At 46.3% G+C, this 22,583-nt stretch overlaps 1 protein-coding gene across 2 annotated transcripts in view; it reads left to right on the top strand.

Moving 5' to 3' along the window:
* The first annotated feature begins 2,158 nt into the window (after nucleotides 1–2,158).
* PLXDC2 (plexin domain containing 2) overlaps nucleotides 2,159–22,583 on the top strand; it is a 696,519-nt gene continuing 676,094 nt past the window's right edge. The window contains exons 1-2 of one of the 2 annotated variants that reach the window (XM_089693733.1): nucleotides 2,159–2,730; nucleotides 3,082–3,302. In XM_089693733.1, the coding sequence (XP_089549859.1) occupies nucleotides 3,203–3,302 (100 nt within the window). In that variant the 5' untranslated portion in view covers nucleotides 2,159–2,730; nucleotides 3,082–3,202. Of the gene's footprint in view, nucleotides 3,303–22,583 lie in introns of both variants that reach the window. The other variant, XM_089693732.1, reaches the window with a different exon arrangement.

A 22,583-nucleotide genomic window follows, 5' to 3' on the forward strand; every position in this document is an offset into this window, starting at 1 on the left:
TGTGACCGCTGACTTATTCATTGGTTTACTTCTGGTTCAACTTTCATCTTTCATGCTTGGGCACATTTTTTGCACATTGTCACGCTTCACGAGTACGGCAAACCATACATTTCAATGGGCTGCTCTGCATGCGATAAATGTGACAAAGAAGCTCATGCAGCTTTCTGAACTTTGAGCCTTGCACTTTTTTGGCGTATTCTGAAGCAATCAAAAACATGCTACTTGCTTGACACATTTGGGGTGCCGTTACCAATGCCCACATTTGGGGTGCCGTTACCAATGCCCACATTTGGGGTGCCGTTACCAATGCCCACATTTGGGGTGCCATTACCAATACCTACATTTGGGGTGCCGTTACCAATTCCCACATTTGGGGTGCCATTACCAATGTCCACATTTGGGGTGCCGTTACCAATGTCCACATTTGGGGTACCATTACCAATTCCCACATTTGGGGGTGCCATTTCCAATTCCCACATTTGGGGTGCCGTTACCAATGCCCACATTTGGGGTGCCGTTACCAATGCCCACATTTGGGGTGCCGTTACCAATGCCTACATTTGGGGTGCCCTTACCAATGTCCACATTTGGGGTGCCCTTACCAATGTCCACATTAGGGGTGCCGTTACCAATGCCCACATTTGGGGTGCCATTACCAATGCCCACATTTGGGGTGCCGTTACCAATGCCCACATTTGGGGTGCCGTTACTAATTCCCACATTTGGGGTGCCGTTGCTCGGCACTGAAAGTGTGAAAAGCGGTTCTGGTGCGTTCTTTAGTGTAAATATGGGCCAAGCCAACTGTCCAAATATGAACGTGCCATGAGAAGTAAGAGACATACAGTATATGAAAGAGTGGGGTGGGGACATAGTATAGATATATAAATGTTTAGGAAAATAAAACAAATTGGAGTTTATAAATGCTTTATTTCAATTTGATAATCATTCAGGGCTTATTTACACAGGCAGCCAAGGGGTGGTAAAAGCAGGTGGATGGACTGTGATTTTACAACCCAGCTAAACAAGGACATAAAGCAGCTCAGGGCTCTACACATGCCACAGGCATGATACTTCATGCTTGCAGTAAAAAATTAGGCAAGCCATGTATGATCTGATTTTCTTTCATGCAACCACAGGTTGCTGAATGTGTTAATGGGGGAATCCCTCCCTCAGGGTTATTGTGTTCTGCTGGTGGGGAGCCTTCTAGGCTGGCAGAACAAAATGATTACTGTTAGAGGCTATAGCGGCCAGCAGTAATCATAAGTAAAAAATCCAGGAATCTGGTTGAACTGAAGTTCGATAGATCAACTTCAGTACAACTTGCCTACCCATAAATGGATCGAATATCAGCCTGTCCCTGCTGAACCAGACGATGTTTGATCATTATATGGCCGGCTTCAAAACCCTCTGGCATTTGACAGGCAGTACCGTGCCACAACTGCAGCCGTGTGCACGCAGTTGTGGTGCAGCTAAAACAGTGGCATATCACTCCGCCATCTGTCAACCACTCTCTGAAAAGCGATCCATTGTGGCTTGCTTTTTAGAGGGGCAGCAAGGACTGCCACATAGAAGAATGAGCCCTAAGGCTGCGTTCACACCTGAGTGTTTTGTGAACATGCACATGGGAAACGCATGTCGTGCTTGTAGTGCCATTCACTGTAAATGGCATCCCAAACACGGCAAGCATTAAAATGCGCACAGAACGCATCCAGACGTGCAGTTGAAAAACCTACGAAGCTCAATGCCCAAAAAGGTACATGAGCTACTTTGCTGCCTTTGTCATGTGTAGGGCAGCCGACTGAAATGAATGAGCATGAAAATGCGAAAAAATGCACAAAAAACATGCAAAAATGCGCATTTGCGGAATCCTAGGTGTTAACCTTGCCTTACAATGGCAAATGATATGTTGCTAAAATAAAATAATAAATATAGGAAATCATGACAATTTCTACATTCTATGTATTTACCAAACAGTGTAAACCTAACACAATCCACGGCAGGCAGAATCTGTACAGAGGGATGTGATACTCCTCATGCTTCTTGATTGGAACAATGTATCTCTGAATCCTTCCTCCTCCCCACAACTGCTGGGACTGCGGGGACCTCCATTCTAATAGGGAAGTGAGTCCGCACCAGGGGGGTCTATGTGCTCACAAGTGTCCTGCCTAGAGATGAGCTGAGCTTTGTGTGTGTTTCTAGGCTGTAAACAGAGCCTTGTAGGCAGCCGGCTGTAGCATGCAGCTGAGAAGGAGGAGGAAGCTCCCCAGAAGGAGGAGGAGGAAGGAGGCAGCCTGCTAGTGGGTTTTCTTCGCTTTCCTTTTTTTTTTTTCTAAGAGCAATCAGCTTGTAAGGTGGGAGAAGCAGCAGCAGCAGTGGTGAGGCTGGAGCAGGAGGAGGAGGAGAAGGTGTTGCTGAGTGCTAGTTGCCTCCAAGCTAAATCTTCCCTCAGCAGAAGACTTGAGGGACCCTACTCTATGTCACTGTCACACAAGTGCATTCATAGGACGGCGTGAAGAATAAAGGGGGAAGGTGCAGAGGCAGGGCATGCCATAGGAAAAGGGGAAAAAAAAATAAGGGGGGGCTGAAGAAAACTGGGCTTGATCAAAAACTCCTTCTTCTCCATGGGTAGTGCCAGTCGTAAAGTACGAGCGCTTTAACTCCTTCGAACCCCTCTTCAGAACTCTCGGCGACATCCGCCTGCCTGGAATTGACTCATGTGTTTGCTATGAGGTGAGAATTCATTTAGCAATTTGTGTTTTTCTGTACCGCTAGCTTTTCATAACAGACCCTCAAAGTCTTCGAATTCTGCAGAAGACCCCCTTCCTCCTACACCCCCTTGCAGCCTGGAGGTGTCTTGTGAAAAGTTCCCAGCAGGCGTTTAATTGCTTTTCATTCATTGTTTGGCTTTGACAGTTGCCACAGGGTAATTTGTGATCAGGATAAAAGGACACTAAGAGGAGTTTCTTTTTTTTTTTTTTGCCTTTTCACTCTTTAAGCACCAGGATTGTGTTTGGACAAGTTAAGCCGTTCTCACAAATGAAGATGTTCCTTTTAACGTTTGTCCTTGATATTTGGTTGTAGAACTTTTCCTTGAAGTGTTCCCATTGGATGTATCGGGACTCAGGAGTTTGGCCGCAGGAAAAAACTGTCGTTGTTTTCTTAGCTCTGACCCCTGGGAAGGAGATTTGATCCTATCGGAGATATGGGCCGGATTAGGAAGACCAAGTTGGTTTTTGGAGTTTTATTAGTTTTCAAATTGTTGGCGGAGTGGTGTCAGTTTGCAGCTGGAGAACTGGAGCAAGGTAAGGAATAGAATACATTCAAAAGTGTATTTTATTACTATAATATTAGATGATATCAAAGATTTAATTAATGCAATCACTGTATTATCATTTCCCTTGTGGTACAGAAACGGTCTTGGTCAACCAGATTTAGCTGTGCACTTAGATTGGATTGACTCAGGATATATCGGATAGAAGCCTCCAACCTTTAGATGTATTTAGGTACCATTAACAAACCATGAAATACTATCATCCGCCCACAACCAAGACTTGCCACAATCTAATCTTCGACTTGGATAGCAGAAGAGGGGTAAAAGGTTAGTGGATCGATTTGCTCAGATATTTTCCAGCATGGATTGGAAATATCTGGATGCGATAATGAGTGCTTCTGATGCTCTGGAGAACTTGTTATGGCTCAGCTGTTAACCCCTACAAGTGTCAAAAGTGTGGCATGAAATTCATACATTGCTGTTTTTATCGAGCTGTGTATGGCTTTTGGCCAATATTAGTTATTTGGCAAAGGAATCGTTCTTTTTACTGCACAGATCAGATCAGATGGCACTAGATTGATGGACCTAATTGGGTTGCTTATGTAGTTATTTTGGAAAGCCTTATTTCCGTAGAAATCTGAAGCGGAGCTGCTTCATTAATTGGCTTAATCTTGTTTTGTGGTAGATGATGGAGAGTTACCGTGAACCTTTGCGCACAGGTAAAAGTTCTGAAACTACCAGCAAGATTGAAAAGCATGCATCAAGAAGTACTTGCACTTCAGGGGTGGTGGTCAAAAATCCATGGCGCTCCATTTTGCTCATTACAAGTATAGATCCCAAAATCATATCTTTCCCATCCCATCTCGCTATTAGTCCATAGATGTCATGGGTGATGTCACACACCGATAGTGAGATGTACGAGGCAGGAGCTGTTGGATGTACAGTTACTGTTTGAAAACTGAGGTTTGAGTACTCATAGGTAGCTTTACAAGATAATTAGATGTACAGACAAATCTAGGTGCCCACTTCTAGGCTTAGTAGTAGATTACCGGCTTTAATCTACACACAGTTACTTGTTAAATATTTCTTTACGTTTAGGATTTTCCTTAAATCAGGTTCCAATATCCCAGGGCTACTGTGGTCATTGCAAGGGATTCCCTCTATCCCTGCTAGAGAACCCAATGAATACAGTAAGTCAGATGACCAACAGACTCTATCTATAAGTGAAATATCATTTTGGGGGGGGGGGCAGATGCTTACCCTCTAGACCAACCTTTATCAACTTTTTTTACCCCAGGGAAACCTTGAACTAATGTTTAAGTCTCAGGGGACCCCTGATAAGATCAGTCCATTATGTGGTTATTGGGAAAAAGCCCCTTATATTGGTGGTGGTCAGCTGGAAGAATGGCCCCATACAGTGTTGGTCAGAATGCCATTGCGGTGTTGAACCTGGAACTATGCAGACACAAGAGGTTCAAAGGTCAGTTAGCCATAGCTCAAGGAACCCTAGCCACCTATTTGGGGACCCTAGGGTTCCATAGAACCCTGGTTGATAATGGTTGGTCTAGACTATACATACAGGAATCTGATTGCTGATCACCTGCAGTCAAGGCTTCCCAATATTCTTGCATTAAATAGAAATACATATACATCCACTATTGCATATAGGTGTCCTTTTATGACACAGAGAATAGCTGCGATTCAACGGATCTCAGCTATTCTCTGGTCATTCACAGTTTATGACACTCAGGAGATCATGTCAGCCCTTCACTGGAGATCTGTGTTCTCCCTCCAGATTCTCCAGCCCAGAGCTGGAGAATCGGAGGGACCGAAAACTAAGCAGAGATAATTTACCTCTGCTTAGTAAACTGATCTTTTACTGTAATCTCGCGAGATTATAGTAAAATCAGCCGTTTTCCAGAGTTTGTAGACCGTTCTCCAGCGTTTGGAGACCGTTCTCCCTTCGTTCGGAGAACTGCTTCATAAACTGCATTCACAGGAGAACTGTGTTCTCCGAGAATGAAGGAGAACTGAGCAGCGATCTATTACCGCTGGTTCATAAACGGACACCATAGTGATCCCATTGTTATTACCTAGGAGGCAGTACAGCCCTTTTCTGGTCTCTGGCTCCATATCTTTGCTCTGGTAAAGGAGAACAGAGAACCGAATGAAAGTTTCCAAACTGACTGTAAAGTCACAGAGATTTCTCTGCATGGCCCTATCCATGAAGATTGTAGGTAATCTAATCAAACTCAGCATTTTGGGATGTAATAAAATTCTGGGGAGCATTTCAGTACTATATGTATGATGGTGCATTCATGTTGCTGTACTTGTAGGCTCATGTGCCACGGCCCTAAAACTGATCAATCTGAGCAATCCGAGGTGCTGACCCTCAGGCATCTGCCTCAGCTGCCCACTTGTATTGATCTGCTTGAGTCAGGTGGGGAAGATGTCCCACAGACATGTCCATCATCATTTATCAAGGGGAAACCAAGATTAACTGGGTGAGGTTTTTCTAACCTTACCACTTTCTCCCCAAGGAGACTTGGCCATTTGGTGTTGATGGGTATCTAATAGTTATGAGCTTACCGTGCCATCATAACAGGTTCTGATGCCTACTTTCCCTTATGTCTCTTTAAACCCTCAAACGTAATGTTTTAGGCAGAACTTGCTATAAGAGTCCATTGTTCACTATGAAAAATAATATTTGCACAAATAATCAAACTTGCTTGCATTGTAGGACTAAAACTCCCATCATGATTACTGACAAGGCATGATGAACATACCAAGCTGGCCCCACATGTTACAATTTGATGGTGCAATCTCTTTTCAGCTTTCCAACAACCATGTATTGTGACAACATACCGTATTGGCTATAAATTGAATGGATTAGTAGGCCTTTGCTTTACATACCTATTGATAATTCTAAAGCTGGCCACTTCCATTACAATCTGGTTGTACAATCTTCTTTATATCAGCAGTTAGTAGTGTGAGGGTAAGGCCTCTTGTACATTGGCATTTGCTGTTATGAGTAAGGCCATGTAGGCTGAAACGCGTAAACTATATTTTGTACTGCACACTGTGGTTTTCTGAATAAAAGCAAGATTTTAGAGCAATACTGTTGTGCAGATGATCTTTATGGGTATTGACATTTGCCCAGCTACTCTGAATGTCCTTTTACCTGGCAGGAAAATGCAGCATAAAAAATGTGCCACAGGCCGTGTTTACATTTAGGCTCATGACACATTTGGGGTTTAATTTATTCTATTGGCCAAAATATTAATTAATATTTTTAAGAATGGTTATAATTATTTCTTCCACTTTAAGGAGCTACGTCGACAGTTTTTTGTTCACTTCAGTCAGGTTTGGCATTTCCATACAAGTCAATGGGGTTTGAAAATGAGGTCAAAAGAAGGTCAACTTCAGCTCAAATGCACCTGCCTATAAGTAATCCCAAAAGTTTCTCAAGCTCATGCCATCAATACAAGCCCAAAGCCCATTGACATGGTGCTTGATGGGGATTACACAGAAATTGTACAATCGGATTGCACTGTATGTTTGGCCAATATTAGCTAACCAATACCTAAAGGAATACGTATTGCTATATCTGCTGGACACCAGAAACTGGAAGAGTTGATGTAATTTGGGTATGCAAGCAGTCTTTCTGGTACTTGTAATTCCCCGGCAGTTGAAGATATTAATATAATAATAATTCAGGATTTATATAGCGCCAACAATTTGTTCATCACTTTACAATATAAAGGGAGACGGTACAGTTACAATTCAGTTCACAACAGAAGGATTAGGAGGGCCCTGCCCCTGGAGCTTACAATCTAAACAAAAAAGAGTGGTGGTACAAAAGGTCATAGCAGTAGGGGGTGAGCTGATGTACAGATTTTTAGGTGGAGGTGGGTTAGGCTTCTTTGAATAAATGAGTCTTAAGTGATCGCCTAAAGACAGACAGGGTAGGTGATAACATGACAGACTGGGGTAAGAAGTTCCAAAGGATGGGAGAGGTTTTGGAGACATCCTGGAGGCAAGCATGGGAGGAAGTGACAAGGGAGCTGAAGAGAAGGAAGGAAGGTCTGAGGAGAAACGTATTCGAGATGGGGTTGGTGATGTATTTGGGGTTAGGGTTGTGGATGGCTTTATATGTTGTGTGCAGTATTTTGAATTTTATACGTTGGACTAGTGGAAGCCAGTAGAGGGATTGGCTAAGAGGGACTGCGGCCACAGATTGGTTAGTAAGGTGGAAGAGGTGGATGCTGGTGACCCCTACTCAGATAGTTTGGAAGATAAAAAGGAGACTCAAAATGAACCCTATTTTTGTTGAACCAATCAGAAATATGCTTTCAACATTTGCAGACAAACGTGAACATTTGTATTCGGCTCCATGCACATGGGGCATTTTAATAACGCTGGTAACGTTAGCTGTGTAAAGTCACATTAAAAACGTGAGTTTTTCAGCATTTTTTAGCATTTTTGTATTAGCGTCCAGTGGCGTTTTGCCGCTTTTTTGCGTTTTTCCACGTTTGCATTTTTTAGCAGTTTTTGATAAAGAAAAAATCCAAAAATGCTGGTTTGCCATGATTTACCGGGTTTTGCCGCGTTTTTCAGCATTAGAGCATTTTTACAGCTGAAAACTCCTCTAGAAACCTACTAGTTCTGAGTTTTTTTTCCAGCCAAAAAATGCCCCTGCCAAAAAACGCTGATTGCAGTCTATGTGTGCACGGACACATAGGATAACATGCTGGGGGGTTTACTGGCTGTAGAAAAAAACATCAAAAGCCAAAAACAGCGGCTGTAAAAACGTCCCGTATGTATGAGGACTTAAGTTGCTGCGGGTTACAGCACTTTATATGTTGCTCTCCAGCTTTTTTCACGAAGCCTGTTATCTCCCCACTGCAGATCATTATCCTCCTGCTGAACATTCTGTTGGGTTTCAGAATCTGCCGGCTGGAATTCTGACTTGGAACCTCGCCGGCTGCGGTGCAAATTAGTGTCGTCTTCCTGTGTTTTCAGCGCAGGACAGGTCACGCCAGGCTACCCGGCAATCTAGCTGTCATTTCACCTCGTTATTTGGATAAGTCCGTCGCTCTGCTTCACCGTAATCCGTCTTATTGTGCTGCAATCTATACCTCTTGTCGTGTTTCTCTATAATATCCCGCTGTCTGCCAGCTTTTCCGAGGGAGACGAATTCAGTATTTCACAAACAAACAGCAAATTTATGGTCAGCCGCATATTTTGGACCGATTGTCAATGGAAAGCACGCTAGATTTATAATGCCTGCTCCATCCGCCAGTCCCCAGACACGGGAAGTTAGATGGAAAGAGCCATGAAATTTGTATTTGTGTATTTCTCTGTTTATATATTTGTACCATGAAATATCCACTCAGCCGATGTTTTATTGGATCATGTCTGTTCCGATCTGTATTGACGTAATTGCACTGAAAAAAAACTGGGAACAGTTAGGCTAAGTTTAGATGTCTGTTTGGAGGGGGGGGTGTTAAATACGCAAGGTTGAACCGCACTTTTTGCCCCCCCAACTGTCTCCCCTTGGGGTTGTTCACATGCAATGGTTCGAACATGGTACTTTGCGGCTGCAGCAATTTATTTACGCAAATGTCCCACAATCTTGTGCAAAGCACGTGCGGCAGCATTGGGAAAAACGGGTTTAAAACAGGCAGTGAGGAAGTGTCACATTGCCTCCTCACCAGCTGTCAATCACCTCTAAAAAGTGATTTGAATGCAGGTCGCCTTTCAGAGGAGCAGTGGGTTTAGACTCCTAAACCTTGCCTTATAATTTTTGGAAATCTAATCACTGATCCAATCATTAAAATCTCATACGTGATTCATCATATTGTGAACCCTCACCTTGTAAAACAACCCATTTAGTTCAAAAAAGAAATGGAAAGCAAAACATTTGTATAGAGATATAAAACAAATTACAAATACCTTTTTGTCCCTTTTTTTTAATAAGTAATCACATACCCTCTGTTCTCAGCTGCATAAGGAGCTCAGAGAGCTGGGGGAGGAGAAACAGCAGCACACTGGTGTTCCCAGTGAATGGCTGTGCAAGGGTGGGGGAGGGTGTGTCAGGACAAGTCTGATCATTGGAGGAGAGCAGGCTGAGTTGTCAGCACAGCTAGAGAACTGACCACACTGTGGTCTCCTGCTTAGTGTGGTCAGTTTTTAATAGGAAAACAGAGGGACTGGCAGGAACACCATGGATTAGACACAAAGGAATTAATACAAAGGGAACAGGATACTTTTTCATACAAGTACATGGTACAGCAGCCACATATCAGGAATATGAAACGTTGAGTTTACTTATTCTTTAATATTTTTAATTTTTAATATTTAAACACCTCCCGCCCGCCATATAGTAATATGATGGACGCAAGGCAGTTCTCTCGTTCTGATAGGACATCATATTACGTCCTCCCATTATCACCGCGCATGCGTGGCTCAGGGAGCGTGCAGTGCGGTGATCGGCAGTGCGCTGTGTCCCTCGAACACAGCGGATCACCAATCACGGAAAGAGCCGAAGATGTCGACTCGGTCATGTGATCAGCTGTGTCCAATCATAGCTGATCACATGTAAACAGAGAAATGTCGGTTATCGGCATTTCTCTCCTCTCGAGCTGTCACGCTGACAGCTCGAGAGGAGAGGAGAGCCGGTAATTGGCTTTCCGCGGAGGGGACATGTACACTGATCATCAGGGCACTGATGATCAGTGTGCCCTGATGATCAGTGTAGCCCCAGCAGTGCCACCTGTCATTGTCCATCAGTGTCTTGTGCTAGTGACCATCAGAGCCACATCAATGCCACATATCAGTGCCTACCAGTGCACATCAATGCCACATATCAGTGCCCATCTGAGCTGCCTTTCAGTGTCACCCATCAGTGCCACCTATCAATGCCAATCAGTGCCACCTATCAGTGCTGCCAATCAATGCCATCTCTCAGTGCCTGTCAGTGCCGCCTATCAGTGCTGCCTATCAGTGCCATCTATCAGTGCCATGTATCAGTGCTGCCTTTCAGTGCCCATCAGTGATGCCTGTCAATGCCCATCAGTGCCACCTACCAGTGCCTCCTCATCAGTGCCACCTATCAGTGTCCATCAGTGCAGCTTATCAGTGCCCATCACTGCAGCCTCATTAGCGCACATCAGTGAAGGAGAAAAATCACTTATTTACAAAATTTTATAATAAAAACTAAGAAAAAATTTTTTTTCAAAATTTTCAGTGGTTTTTGGTTTGTTTAAGAAAAAATAAAAAACCCAGAGGTGATTAAATACCACCAAAATAAAGCTCTATCTGTCACAAAAAAATGATAAAAATTTCATATGGGTACAGTATTGCATGACCGCGCAATTGTCACTCAAAGTGCGACAGCGCTGAAAGCTGAAAATTGGCCTGGGCAGGAAGGGGGTATAAGTGCCCTGTAGGCTAGTGGTTAAACAATAACTGTTGCTCTGCCCATGAAAGTCTTTGTTCAGGTACTTCCTGTTATTGAGTGACAACCATCTCCCAATTGTGCTCCTGGGTTGTCACTCTGTCACATGCTCCCCCTGATGGAGAAAATAAGTGACTAGCTGTTCCAGAGCGTTGATGTGCAGCTGATGCTGGAGCAAGTGTATGTAGATAGGAAGCGATCGAAAACAGCTGGAGGAGATCAGCAGGTTTGAAATGCAAAAAAAAAGGTGAAACAGTATTTTATGAAGAATAAAATGTGGCTATTGTTTATGATACACAGAGCTTTAGCTAAGTACATGCTATCCCGTTAAGGTTTAGATCTACTTAAAAAAAAGTATCCAGGCTGGAAAAAGAACAGATATTTTGATAAAAATGCTTAATTTTCATAAAGGGACAGTCCACCCAGGAAAATTAAATTTTATTTTCTTATAGATGCTAGAAAGAGATAAAAGAAAGATGCATTCCAGGTATGGCATTTTTTTATAGTTACAGCTTGGATCGAATGTAAGTATGTATGTTCCATACCTGGGGGATCCCTCTAGAACAGGGGTGGGCAAACTTTTTGACTTGAGGGCCGCAATGGGTTCATATATTGGACCCGGGGGCCGGACCAAGAGTAGATGAATTATGCGTATGTGTCATCCATAGTAAGTATAGTAATATTCCCCCATAGTAAGCATAGTAATTAATCCCCCATATAGTAATTCATCCCCCATAGTAATTCATCCCCCATATAGTAATTCATCCCCGATATAGTAATTCATCCCCTATAGTAATTCATCCCCCATAGTAATTCATCCCCCATATAGTAATTCATCCCCGATATAGTAATTCATCCCCTATAGTAATTCATCCCCCATAGTAATTCATCCCCCATATAGTAATTCATCCCCCATAGTAATTCATCCCCCATAGTAATTCATCCCCCATATAGTAATTCATCCCCCATAGTAATTCATCCCCCATATAGTAATTCATCCCCCATATAGTAATTCATCCCCCATAGTAATTCATCCCCCATAGTAATTCATCCCCCATATAGTAATTCATCCCCCATAGTAATTCATCCCCCATATAGTAATTCATCCCCCATACAGTAATTCATCCCCCATATTAATTCATCCCCCATATTAATTCATCCCCCCTATAGTAATTCATCCCCCATATAGTAATTCATCCCCCATATTAATTCATCCCCCATATAGTAATTCATCCCCCATATAGTAATTCATCCCCATAGTAATTCATCCCCCATATAGTAATTCATCCCCCATATAGTAATTCATCCCCCATAGTAATTCATCCCCCATAGTAATTCATCCCCCATATAGTAATTCATCCCCCATAGTAATTCATCCCCCATATAGTAATTCATCCCCCATATAGTAATTCATCCCCCATAGTAATTCATCCCCCATATAGTAATTCATCCCATATAGTAATTCATCCCCCATATAGTAATTCATCCCCCATATTAATTCATCCCCCATATTAATTCATCCCCCCTATAGTAATTCATCCCCCATAGCAATTCATCCCCCATATAGTAATTCATCCCCCCTATAGTAATTCATCCCCCATATAGTAATTCATCCCCCATATAGTAATTCATCCCCCATATTAATTCATCCCCCATATAGTAATTCATCCCCCATATAGTAATTCATCCCCCATAGTAATTCATCCCCCATATAGTAATTCATCCCCCATAGTAATTCATCCCCCATAGTAATTCATCCCCCATATAGTAATTCATCCCCCATATAGTAATTCATCCCCCATAGTAATTCATCCCCCATATAGTAATTCATCCCCCATATAGTAATTCATCCCCCATATTAAGTCCCCAAGTCCCCCCTGTGTTAATTCGCTTACCTTTGCTCTGCGTGTTCCTCTCGCCGTGTCCCGCGCCATTCCGGTGTAGCATGAAAATCTGTCTCCTATGAGGATCTGTCCCCCTCGACGTATCTGCGCATGTGCCAGTTTCAGGCATTAGCAGCCAATCGGCGATCTCCGGCACATGCATCGAGGGGGACAGATCCTCATAGGAGACAGATTTTCATGCTACACCGGAACGGCGCGGGACACGGCGAGAGGAACGCGCGGAGCAAAGGTAAGTGAATTGACACAGAGGGGACTTGGGGACTTCAGGGCGGACTGTGAGAGGAGCCTAGCTCCGCGGGCCGGATTAAAAGGTCCGCCGGGCCGTAGTTTGCCCATTGCTGCTCTAGAAGCTGGAAATCACTGAAGCGGACACCACTAGTCTAGTGACACAAAGAAAAATGTCACTGATACAGGTGAAAGAGTACGAGTCCATAGAGGTTGTCCTAGGCTGCGCTCCTCTTCCAGCCATGAGGAACTTTGCAATGCATAGGCCTAACTGCGCACTTCAGACAGGAGAGATCCATAGACCAAAGGCCAAAAACAGACAAAAGAGAGGGGGCACCAGACTTGAGCATTACCATGAGATCATTTTTTCATTCCAACTGTATAAGCTCCAATATACTAACAAACATGACTAGGGTTGTTCAGATACACCTGTTGTCTATGCCCACTATAAAGCTGCCCCCCATTTCCACCCTCTATTTCCTTAAATGAAGACACCAACACCCAAAATTTAGTAAATGGCAGAATTGCCCTTTTATTAAACAAAAAACATAATAACAAGAAAAACATTCACCGTTCTAAACAATCCAGCTCCAAGAAAAGTTACGAATCCTTGACGACACCATTTTGGAGTCCGTGGTACCATTAAGCTAGGTTCTATCCCCAGCAGTCAAACACCGCCAGGACTATCCTAACTGACCACAGACCCCTACCAACCTTACCTCCCCAGTCAGTCTAAACTGAACCAGACCAAGCGGAGGACTCCATACCTGAGATGGGTCCCACCGTTTTACCAATATACCAAGTTTTTAGACCCTCGTCAAGGACCCCCAACCGCACCCCACCTCCTCCAAACCATGCAATTCCAATTACCAGGGTAGGGAGTGAGGGACTTTCCACTGATTATTTCCAGCTTGCAATTGACACCCTTCACTCCACCCCACCATTTACTGTCTTCAGCTCCTCCCATCACCCCGTTCACTCCTCCAATCTGGTAAGTGTGCTCTATTTTCATATATCAACAGCACCTTAACCCTATCCTGCCAGGTTTTACTTCCACCCTGTCATGTATGCCCCGCACTTATTCTCTTCTTTCAGAGCTCTGGGCATGTCTTGAATGATTGCAAGCATATAATCAATCCAGTCCAAATTGGCAAGCAGTGCTCATTTTTATGGACGTAGCTTACACGTTTCAAGGGAAGTTGGATGAGTACCGCTTGCCAGTTTGGGCTGGATTGATAACATGATTGCTGTCATTCAGGTTTGTGAGAACATTGGAGTCTATACACTTGGAATAAAAGGGTTTCATGGTAATGCACGAGGCTGGTGCACCCTCTATTTTGTCTGTGTTTACACCACTACTCCAGTGAACTCCATTAGTTCCTGTGCCGGGCCACTGCCTTGCTGCTCAGCACAGATGCCATTCAGAGAATAATTTGCATTTTCTCAATTAAGAAGACCTCGTGGTGGTGGGAGCCCCTACAACTTCTAGTTTGGTGGGAACAGAGTCAGGAATCCAAAACTCTAAACCCATTGAAAGGTGGGTGGGAAAAAAGCTAGAAATTATGGTCAGAAGATCTCAGTCCTGATGTTCCCAAGAGGCATAGGAAACCAGCAGATGGCTCCCCCTGCAATTCAAATATCACTTCTGTGTGGACTAGTAAATAAAGTAGATGTAAACCCTAAATCAGGGGTCTTCAAACTTTTTAAATAAAAGGGCTAGTTTACTACATTTCTGACTTTAGTTGTCCGGATTGTGGCCAGGGAGGGTTGAAAATGTCCTGGGACCTGCATCAGTGAGAAAAATATCGCCTCAGGGTTGGTAGTCAGTAGGAGGAGGAGTAGTGCACCATCATTGGTATTATTAGGAGGACTATCCTCCTTGCAGCCACTTCCTATCTACATGCACTCCAGCGATGGTAACATGGCTTTTCTTGGGGTTGGTTTCCTGATGTTGTGTTGAAACAGCCACTTGTAGATTCCATTGGTAGGTCTGTGTGACATTTATTTATTTATTTATCTAGTTTATATAGCGCCAAAGGGTTTGCTCAGCGCTGTACAATAGAGGGGGGGACAATACATGAAACAGTACAGTAACATCAAACAGCACACGAGGGGTAAGAGGGCCCTACTCTTTCGAGCTTACAATCTAGGAGGGAGGGGGTAGTGGTACAGGAGGAAATGGCTGTGGGGGATGGAGTGGTAGGAGGAGGGAAGGGCAGCGGCTGTTAGGTGAGGGTGGGGTAGGCTTCCCTGAAGAGGTGGGTTTTCAGGGAGCGCCTGAAGGTGAGGAGGGAAGGTGACAGTCTGGTGGATTGGGGTAGTGAGTTCCAGAGGATGGGGGAGGACCTGGAGAAGTCTTGCAGTCGTGCGTGGGAGGAGGAGACCAGGGAGCAAGATAGAAGGAGGTCCTGTGAAGAGCGAAGGGTACGGGTAGGGTGTTACCTGGGAATCAGGTCGGTGAGGTAGTTAGGAGCAGTCTTGTGAATGGCCTTATAGGTCAGGGTGAGCAATTTGAATTTAATGCGTTGGGCAATGGGGAGCCAGTGGAGGGAGAGGCAGAGGGGGGTGGCAGAGGTGGAGCGGCTGGTGAGGTGGATGAGTCTGGCAGCTGAGTTCAGGATGGTCTGAAGCGGGGAGAGTTTGCACTGGGGTAGGCCGGTGAGGAGGGAGTTGCAGTAGTCAAGGCGTGAGATAATCAGGGAGTGTACGAGTAGTTTAGTGGTGTCTGGGGTAAGGAAGGAGCGTATCTTGGTGATGTTCCGGAGGTGGAGCCTGCATGTGTTTGTGAGAGATTTGATATGAGGTTGAAAGGAAAGGTTTGAGTCCAGAATGACGCCAAGGACCTTGGCTTGCTGGGCGGGATTGATGGTGGTGGTGTTGGTATTGATGGAAAGGATGGGGGGGCGCGGGCTGGGGGGAAGACGAGAAGCTCGGTTTTGGAGAGGTTGAGCTTCAGGAAATGGAGCGACATCCAGTCAGAGATGTCGTTTAGGAGGTGAGTGATGCGGGCGGAGAATGTGGGGGTGAGGTGAGGTGAGGGGTGGATAGGTAGATTTGAGTATCATCAGCGTAGAGGTGGTAATTGAAGCCGTGAGAGTGTATGAGTTTGCCAAGGGAGGAGGTGTAGATGGAGAAGAGAAGGGGTCCAAGGACAGAGCCCTGGGGGACCCCAACAGAGAGGGGGAGGGAAGAGGAGGTGGCATTGTTGTAGGAAACGCTGAAGGAGCGTTGGGATAGATAGGACGAGAACCAAGAGAGAGCGGTGTCTCTGATGCCAAGGGAGAGTAGCTGATTAAGGAGGAGGGGGTGGTCGACTGTGTCAAAGGCCGCGGAGAGGTCTAGGAGAAGGAGGACAGAGTAGTCGCCTTTGGCTTTGGCGGTTAGTAGATCGTTGGTGATTTTGAGGAGGGCAGTTTCGGTGGAGTGTAGGGGACGGAAGCCGGACTGTAGTGGGTCAAGGAGGTTGCTGTCAGTTAGGTGGGCGCTTAGGCGATCGAAGACCAAGCGCTCAAGGAGCTTGGAAGTGAGTGGTAGCAGGGAAATTGGTCTGAGGTTGTTGAGGTCAGTGGGGTCCAGGGAGGGCTTTTTGAGTATGGGGGTGATGTGCGCATGTTTTAGGGGGGAGGGGAAGATGCCAGTAGAGAGGGAGAGATTGAAGATGTGGGTAAGGGAGCGGATGAGGGAAGAGGGGGGTGACCGGAGGAGTTGAGAGGGGATAGGGTCCAGGGGGCAGGTAGTGAGGCGGGCTTCTGAGAAGACTCTGGTGACTTCCTCAGTGGTAGTAGGGCTGAAGGAGTGCAGTGATGGGGGGGTTACGGTAGGCAGGGCCTTGGGTGTGGTGGGGGGCAGTGCCGTTGCGAGGTCAGAGGAGGGGAGAGATGAGGGGGTGATGGAAGGGGGGAGACTAGATGGGGAGGTAGATTGCAAGTTGACTATGTCCTTGCGGATTGCGTCAATTTTGTTGTGGAGATGAGTGGCAATCTCGTGGGCGGTAAGTGAGGTACTGAGTGGAGGAGGGGGGGGAGAGAGCAGGGAGTTGAAGGTGGAGAAGAGTCGGCGAGGGCAGGTGGAGAGGGTGTTGATCAGGTCAACGAAGTAGGCCTGCTTGGCGGCGTGGAGGGAGGAGGTGTAGGTGAGGAAGGCAGATTTGTAGAGGGAGAATGCATGAGGGGACCTGGTTTTGCGCCATAGTCTCTCCAGCGCACGACTGCGACATTTGAGGCATTTAGTATGGTCGTTCTGCCATGGTTGGAGCGGTCTGGGTTTGATGTTGCGTGTGGTTAGGGGTGCCAGAGAGTCTAGGGTAGCTGATAGTGAGTCGTTGTACGCGGTGGTGGCTAGGTCAGGACATGACAGTGGAAGGATGCTGTCGTGTAAGCGGTCGGCAGCCGAGTGGAGGGGGGCCGGGTGCAGGTTGCGGAGGTTGCGGCTGGTGATGGTTTGGCGCACTGGGGGGGGGGAGTTAGGGGAAGGAGAGATGGAGAACGTGAGGAGGTGGTGGTCGGAGAGAGGGAAGGGGGTGTTAGAGAACTGGTTGAGGGTACAGAGGTGGGAGAAGACGAGGTCCAGGGTGTTCCCATTGATGTGGGTGGAGGATTGAGTGTATTGTGTGAGCGCGAAGGAGGAGGTTAGGTGGAGGAGTTGGGAGGTAGCTGGGGTGTTGTCGTTGATGGGGATGTTGAAGTCCCCGAGGATGATGGTCGGTAGCTCAGAGGAGAGGAAGAAGGGAAGCCAGGAGGCGAAGTCATCCAGGAAGCGGGCTATGGATCCGGGGGGCCTGTAGATCACTGCGATCCTTAGGGGGGTGGGTGAGAAGAGCCGGATGCAGTGAGCTTCGAAGGAGGAGAAGGTTAGGGAGGGGGGGTTAGGGAGGACCTGGAAGGTGCTCAGCGGTGATAGGAGCAGGCCGACACCACCACCTTTGTGACCGCTCAGTCTTGGTGAATGGGACCAGACGAGACCTCCATGGGAGAGTACCGCAGGGGAGGTAGTGTCAGTGGCCTGTACCCAGGTTTCGGTGATGGCTAGGAGGTTGAGGGAGCGGGAGATAAAGAGGTCATGGATGGCAGTTAGTTTGTTGCAAACCGAACGGGCGTTCAGAAGTGCAACCGAGAGAGGGGGGATGGATGCGGGGAGGAGGTGCACAGGTATGAGGTTGAGGGGGTTGCGGCGGCTGGCGGGGGCAGGGGGGTCCCTGGAGGGGGGGTTCCTGGAGGGGGGGAGAGGTGGTGAGGGGCCAGGGTTCGGGGAGATGTCCCCAGCGGATAGGAGAAGGGTGAGGAGGGTGGCATGAGAATGGGAGGTGTAGGAGCGTGTGGGTCTGGTAGTGGTGGCACGTGGGTCGACCGGGGAGTGGAGTACCAGGAGGAGGTGGTGAGTGCCGTAGTGGGGAGAGGGCAGAAGTGAAGGGGCAATGTAGAGCTGTTTTGGGGGGGTGGGCGGGTAGAGGGAGGCGATTTTTGGGATGGAGGAGAGGAAAACGAGGAGGAGAAGTGCAGGTGGCATGCTGGGGTGAGTGCAGTGCTGTTCGGGTCAGGGGAGGTGAAGGGATACGGGTCAGGGCGAGGTGATGTGGAGAGTCTGTATCACCGTGGAGGAGTCCACTAGAGTCCTTCTGTAGCTGCAATCTGTGGGTGCAGTATGCTGGCATCCGAGGGGTCTTCAGTGGTTCCGGTGGATCGGCGAGTGGAGGGGTCGTAGGGTGCGATGTCTGGGGGTGTTGGTAGGCACGGCGTCTGGTGATGCTGGCGGCTCGGTGACTGGAGATTCGCTGGGTGGTCCGAGAGATTCGCTGGGCAACGTCTTGATTTGCTGGGTGGTCCGGGTGTTGGGTGACCAGAGGTGGTAGCCGGGTGCCCGGTAGCTGGGTGCTGGGTGTCCAGGGGTGGTAGCTGGGTGCCCGGTAGCTGGGTGTCCAGGGGTGGTAGCTGGGTGCCCGGTAGCTGGGTGTCCAGGGGTGGTAGCTGGGTGCCCAATAGCTGGGTGCCCGGTTGCTGGGTGTCATGGTCATGATGACATGGTGACAATGCAGTACAATCAGGAAACAGGGAAAGAATGTTGTGAGCTTATAACAGGAAATGCCTAAAGATGGACCTATTAGGGTAGAATCATCAGGTTTTATTTTAATGAAAGCTATGTCTAAGCCACATCCCCTCTACAAGCTACACACTGACAGCCTAATCATGGAAACAATACGATTTCCGTAATTACCATAAAGTCTTTTTCTTGAAGAGAACTGAGGGACACAGGATAGTAGTAATTTTTGGACATATGAGTTAGAACTCAACCTCCCACCATCATGCCTCAGCCTTGTGAGCAAGCAATGCAGTAATACTTGTCTCACTCAATGGACCTCAAGAAAGTTATTTTTTGGTAAACACAAAAATCTTATTTTCTTTATTGCTCATTGAGGGACACAGGATAGTAATAAGTCTTAGCTTATAGTATGACATCTAAGACATCTAAGTGAGGAATGAGTCACTGAGCGATCCTACAGATAGAGAATTTTACCACAGGAGTAGAAGGAAATAATGCCTGAACTAGGGCTTTATGGAGAAGAGTTGATCTATTATAGAATAGTCAGTATCAAGGGAATGACATTGAGGATCAACCTGATTTTCTAGACCAGGACAGATAAATGCAGATGGGGAATCTAGAACCTAAAGGAGCAACAGCAATGGTGTTATTCCACGCCTCACGTGGTCTGCTTTGTATATCCCACATGTCCAAGAATCACTACTATCCTATGTCCTTTAATGGACAATAAAGAAAATAAGGCTTTTGTACTTACCCTAAAATCTTTTTCCTGAAGTCAATTGAGAGAACACAGGTATTATTGTATAGCTTGCTCAAGCATGACAGTTGGAGGCAGGGTTATTCATTGGCTGGCCTAACATTGCTTGTTTGCCATTGTCCAAACCTCCTGTAGATGGCAGCATAACCCACAAGTCCAAGAATTACTACTATCCTTTGCCCTTCAATGGATATTAAGGAAAATAAGATTTTTGTACTTACCACAAAATCTTTTTTGTTAGGTCCATTATGGGATACAGATCCCACCCCTATGTGTGATTAGGCCTTATATACTTACAATGACAGTTGGGAGCAGGGTTATACAAGGGCTTGCTTTACATTTTTGTATGTGCCATCATCCAAACCTCCTGTAGGCAACAGTATAACATACATGTACAAGAATTACTACCAACCATGTTTATTTAAGGACTATAAGCAAATGTGGTGGTCACAGAAGTCTTCTAGAATGCTAGTAACCTTTGTTGATCACCCATGTAAACATTCATGAAAGTCATGCTTAGAAAAAGATTGTATAAGCAGTTGAGCTCATAGGAATTGTAACAGTTATTGTGATGGTCTCTTACAATGATAAACAGAGACAAATACCCTTTTATAGCAAACATAATGGGGGTCTATCTCAAACCAGAATACTTATATGAGAAGCCTCAGATAGAAACATCCATGTGCTGACTCCTGGGCTACATAATAATATGTTAGGGCACTTGAACATAAAATTTAAAGAATATGTGTCAGGAATGGACTGGCCAGCAATGGTGGGACTCACCTGCCTTTTGATCTGCAGTACCAGGGCTGGCCAGAGGATGCTCCCAGCAATCAGAGACTCAACTTTGCAGCCAGCTAACACCTGGAACTGATTATGCTGGGGTATTTAAGGGATGGCCAGACCCACAGACTCTGCCTTGGTGTTGTGTTTGTCCTGGGCCCGGTATCCTGTTTCTGTCCTGCATCCTGTTTCTGAACCGCTGCTGACTTCTCCTGCTCTGATCCCGGCTCGCTCCTGACCATCCCTCTGCCTGACCCTCTGTACCACGCTGCTTGCTACCTGTTCTGATCCCTGGCTTGTGACCCTGACCATCCCTCTGCTTGAACCTCTGTACTACGCTGCTTGCTACCTGCTGAACCTGGCCTGTGACCCCGACCAATCTCCGCTTGCTCCCCCTGTACCTACCTGCCCTATTGATATTGACCCGGCCTGCCTGACGACGCTTGCTTGTATGTACTGTTATCTGTGGGTGGTTGGTTTGGTTTGGTTTGTTTGCACTGTGTTATGTTTTAGTATTGCACTGCGTTCATGTTTGTATTGTTAGTGTTAATAAATTATATTGTTTATAACATATCTGAGGTCTGCGTTTCCCTGTGTCAGCCACACACCTCTGGTCACACCTGGGAGCCCTGACAATATGTAAACCCAACATTTCATATTCTTGATATGTGTCTGCTGTACCATGTACTGTACCTGTAAGAAAAAGTATCCAGTTCTCTTTGTATTGCTTCCTTTGTGTGAGATTCCTGGTGTTTCTGCCAGTTCTTCTACTATCTTCTCACTGGCCTACCCCAGTGCAGGCTCTCCCCGCTCCAGACCATCCTGAACTCAGCGGCCAGACTCATCCACCTCACCACCCGCTCCACCTCTGCCACCCCCCTCTGCCTCTCCCTCCACTGGCTCCCGATTGCCCAATGCATCAAATTTAAACTTCTAATCCTGACCTACAAAGCCGTTCATAACACTGCCCCTGACTACCTCACCAACCTGATCCCCAAGTACCACCCTACCCGTACCCTTCGCTCCTCACAGGACCTCCTTCTATCCTGCTCCCTGGTCTCCTCCTCCCATGCACGACTGCAGGACTTCTCCAGGTCCTCCCCTATCCTCTGGAACTCACTGCCCCAATCCATCCGACTGTCGCCTTCCCTCCCCACATTCAGGCGCTCCCTCAAAACCCATCTCTTCAGGGAAGCCTACCCCACCCTCACCTAACGGCCATTCTCCCTCATTCCTCCCACCACTTCATCCCCCTCAGCCACTTCATTCCCCTCAGCCACTTCCTATTGTTCCACTACCCCCTCCCTCCTAGATTGTAAGCTTGAAAGAGTAGGGCCCTCTTACCCCTCGTACGCTGTCTGTTTTTGTTGTACTGTGCCATGTATTGTCCCCCCTATTGTACAGCGCTGAGCAAACCCTTTGGCGCTATATAAACTCAATGTAATAATAATAATATTAAAAAGTGACCACACTAGACGTGAAGCACAGAGTGGTCAGTTCTCTAGCTGTACTGGGAACTCAGCCTGATCTTCTCCAATGATATACTTGTCCTGGCATGCCTCCCCCTGCACAGCCATTCACTGGGAAGACCAATGTACTGCTGTTTCTCCTCCTCCCAGCTATCTGAGCTCCTTATGCAGCTGAGAGCAAAGGTATGTGATCCCTTTAAAAAAAGGGGGGGTGGGGAAGGTGTTTTAATGAGAGATAGAAGGGCTGAAATAGGTTTTCCTGTAGAAAGTGCTATTCACATAAGGCAAAGCCTGTGCCTTTTATCCATGTAATTTTAGCTGAAGGGGATAGTCATCTGGTCTGCTATGTGATCAGAGATCACATGACCACACCACATGTCTGGTCTTTTGGTCACATCACCAGCACTGGAGTGATATTGGAGCAACATTTTCTCCAGGAATGGTATTTTTATGATTATTTCTCCTTTTCCATAAAACTGGCATCTGAACACTCCATGACATGAGTCAAGCTTGGACAGTATGATGGTTACCCAGGTTATCATAAGGCTGCCCATAGAAGCAGTGCCGGGACAAGGTCCGTTCAATGTTTAGGATATATATATATATTTTTAGGGAAAATAATTATTTGATTCCCTGCAAATTTTGTAAGTTTGCCCATTTATAAAGAAATGAAGAGTCT

Source organism: Staurois parvus, unplaced genomic scaffold, assembly GCF_062004578.1.
Source record: "Staurois parvus isolate SC_StPar_1 unplaced genomic scaffold, SC_StPar_1.0 ptg000636l, whole genome shotgun sequence".
NCBI classification, from domain to species: Eukaryota; Metazoa; Chordata; class Amphibia; order Anura; family Ranidae; genus Staurois; species Staurois parvus.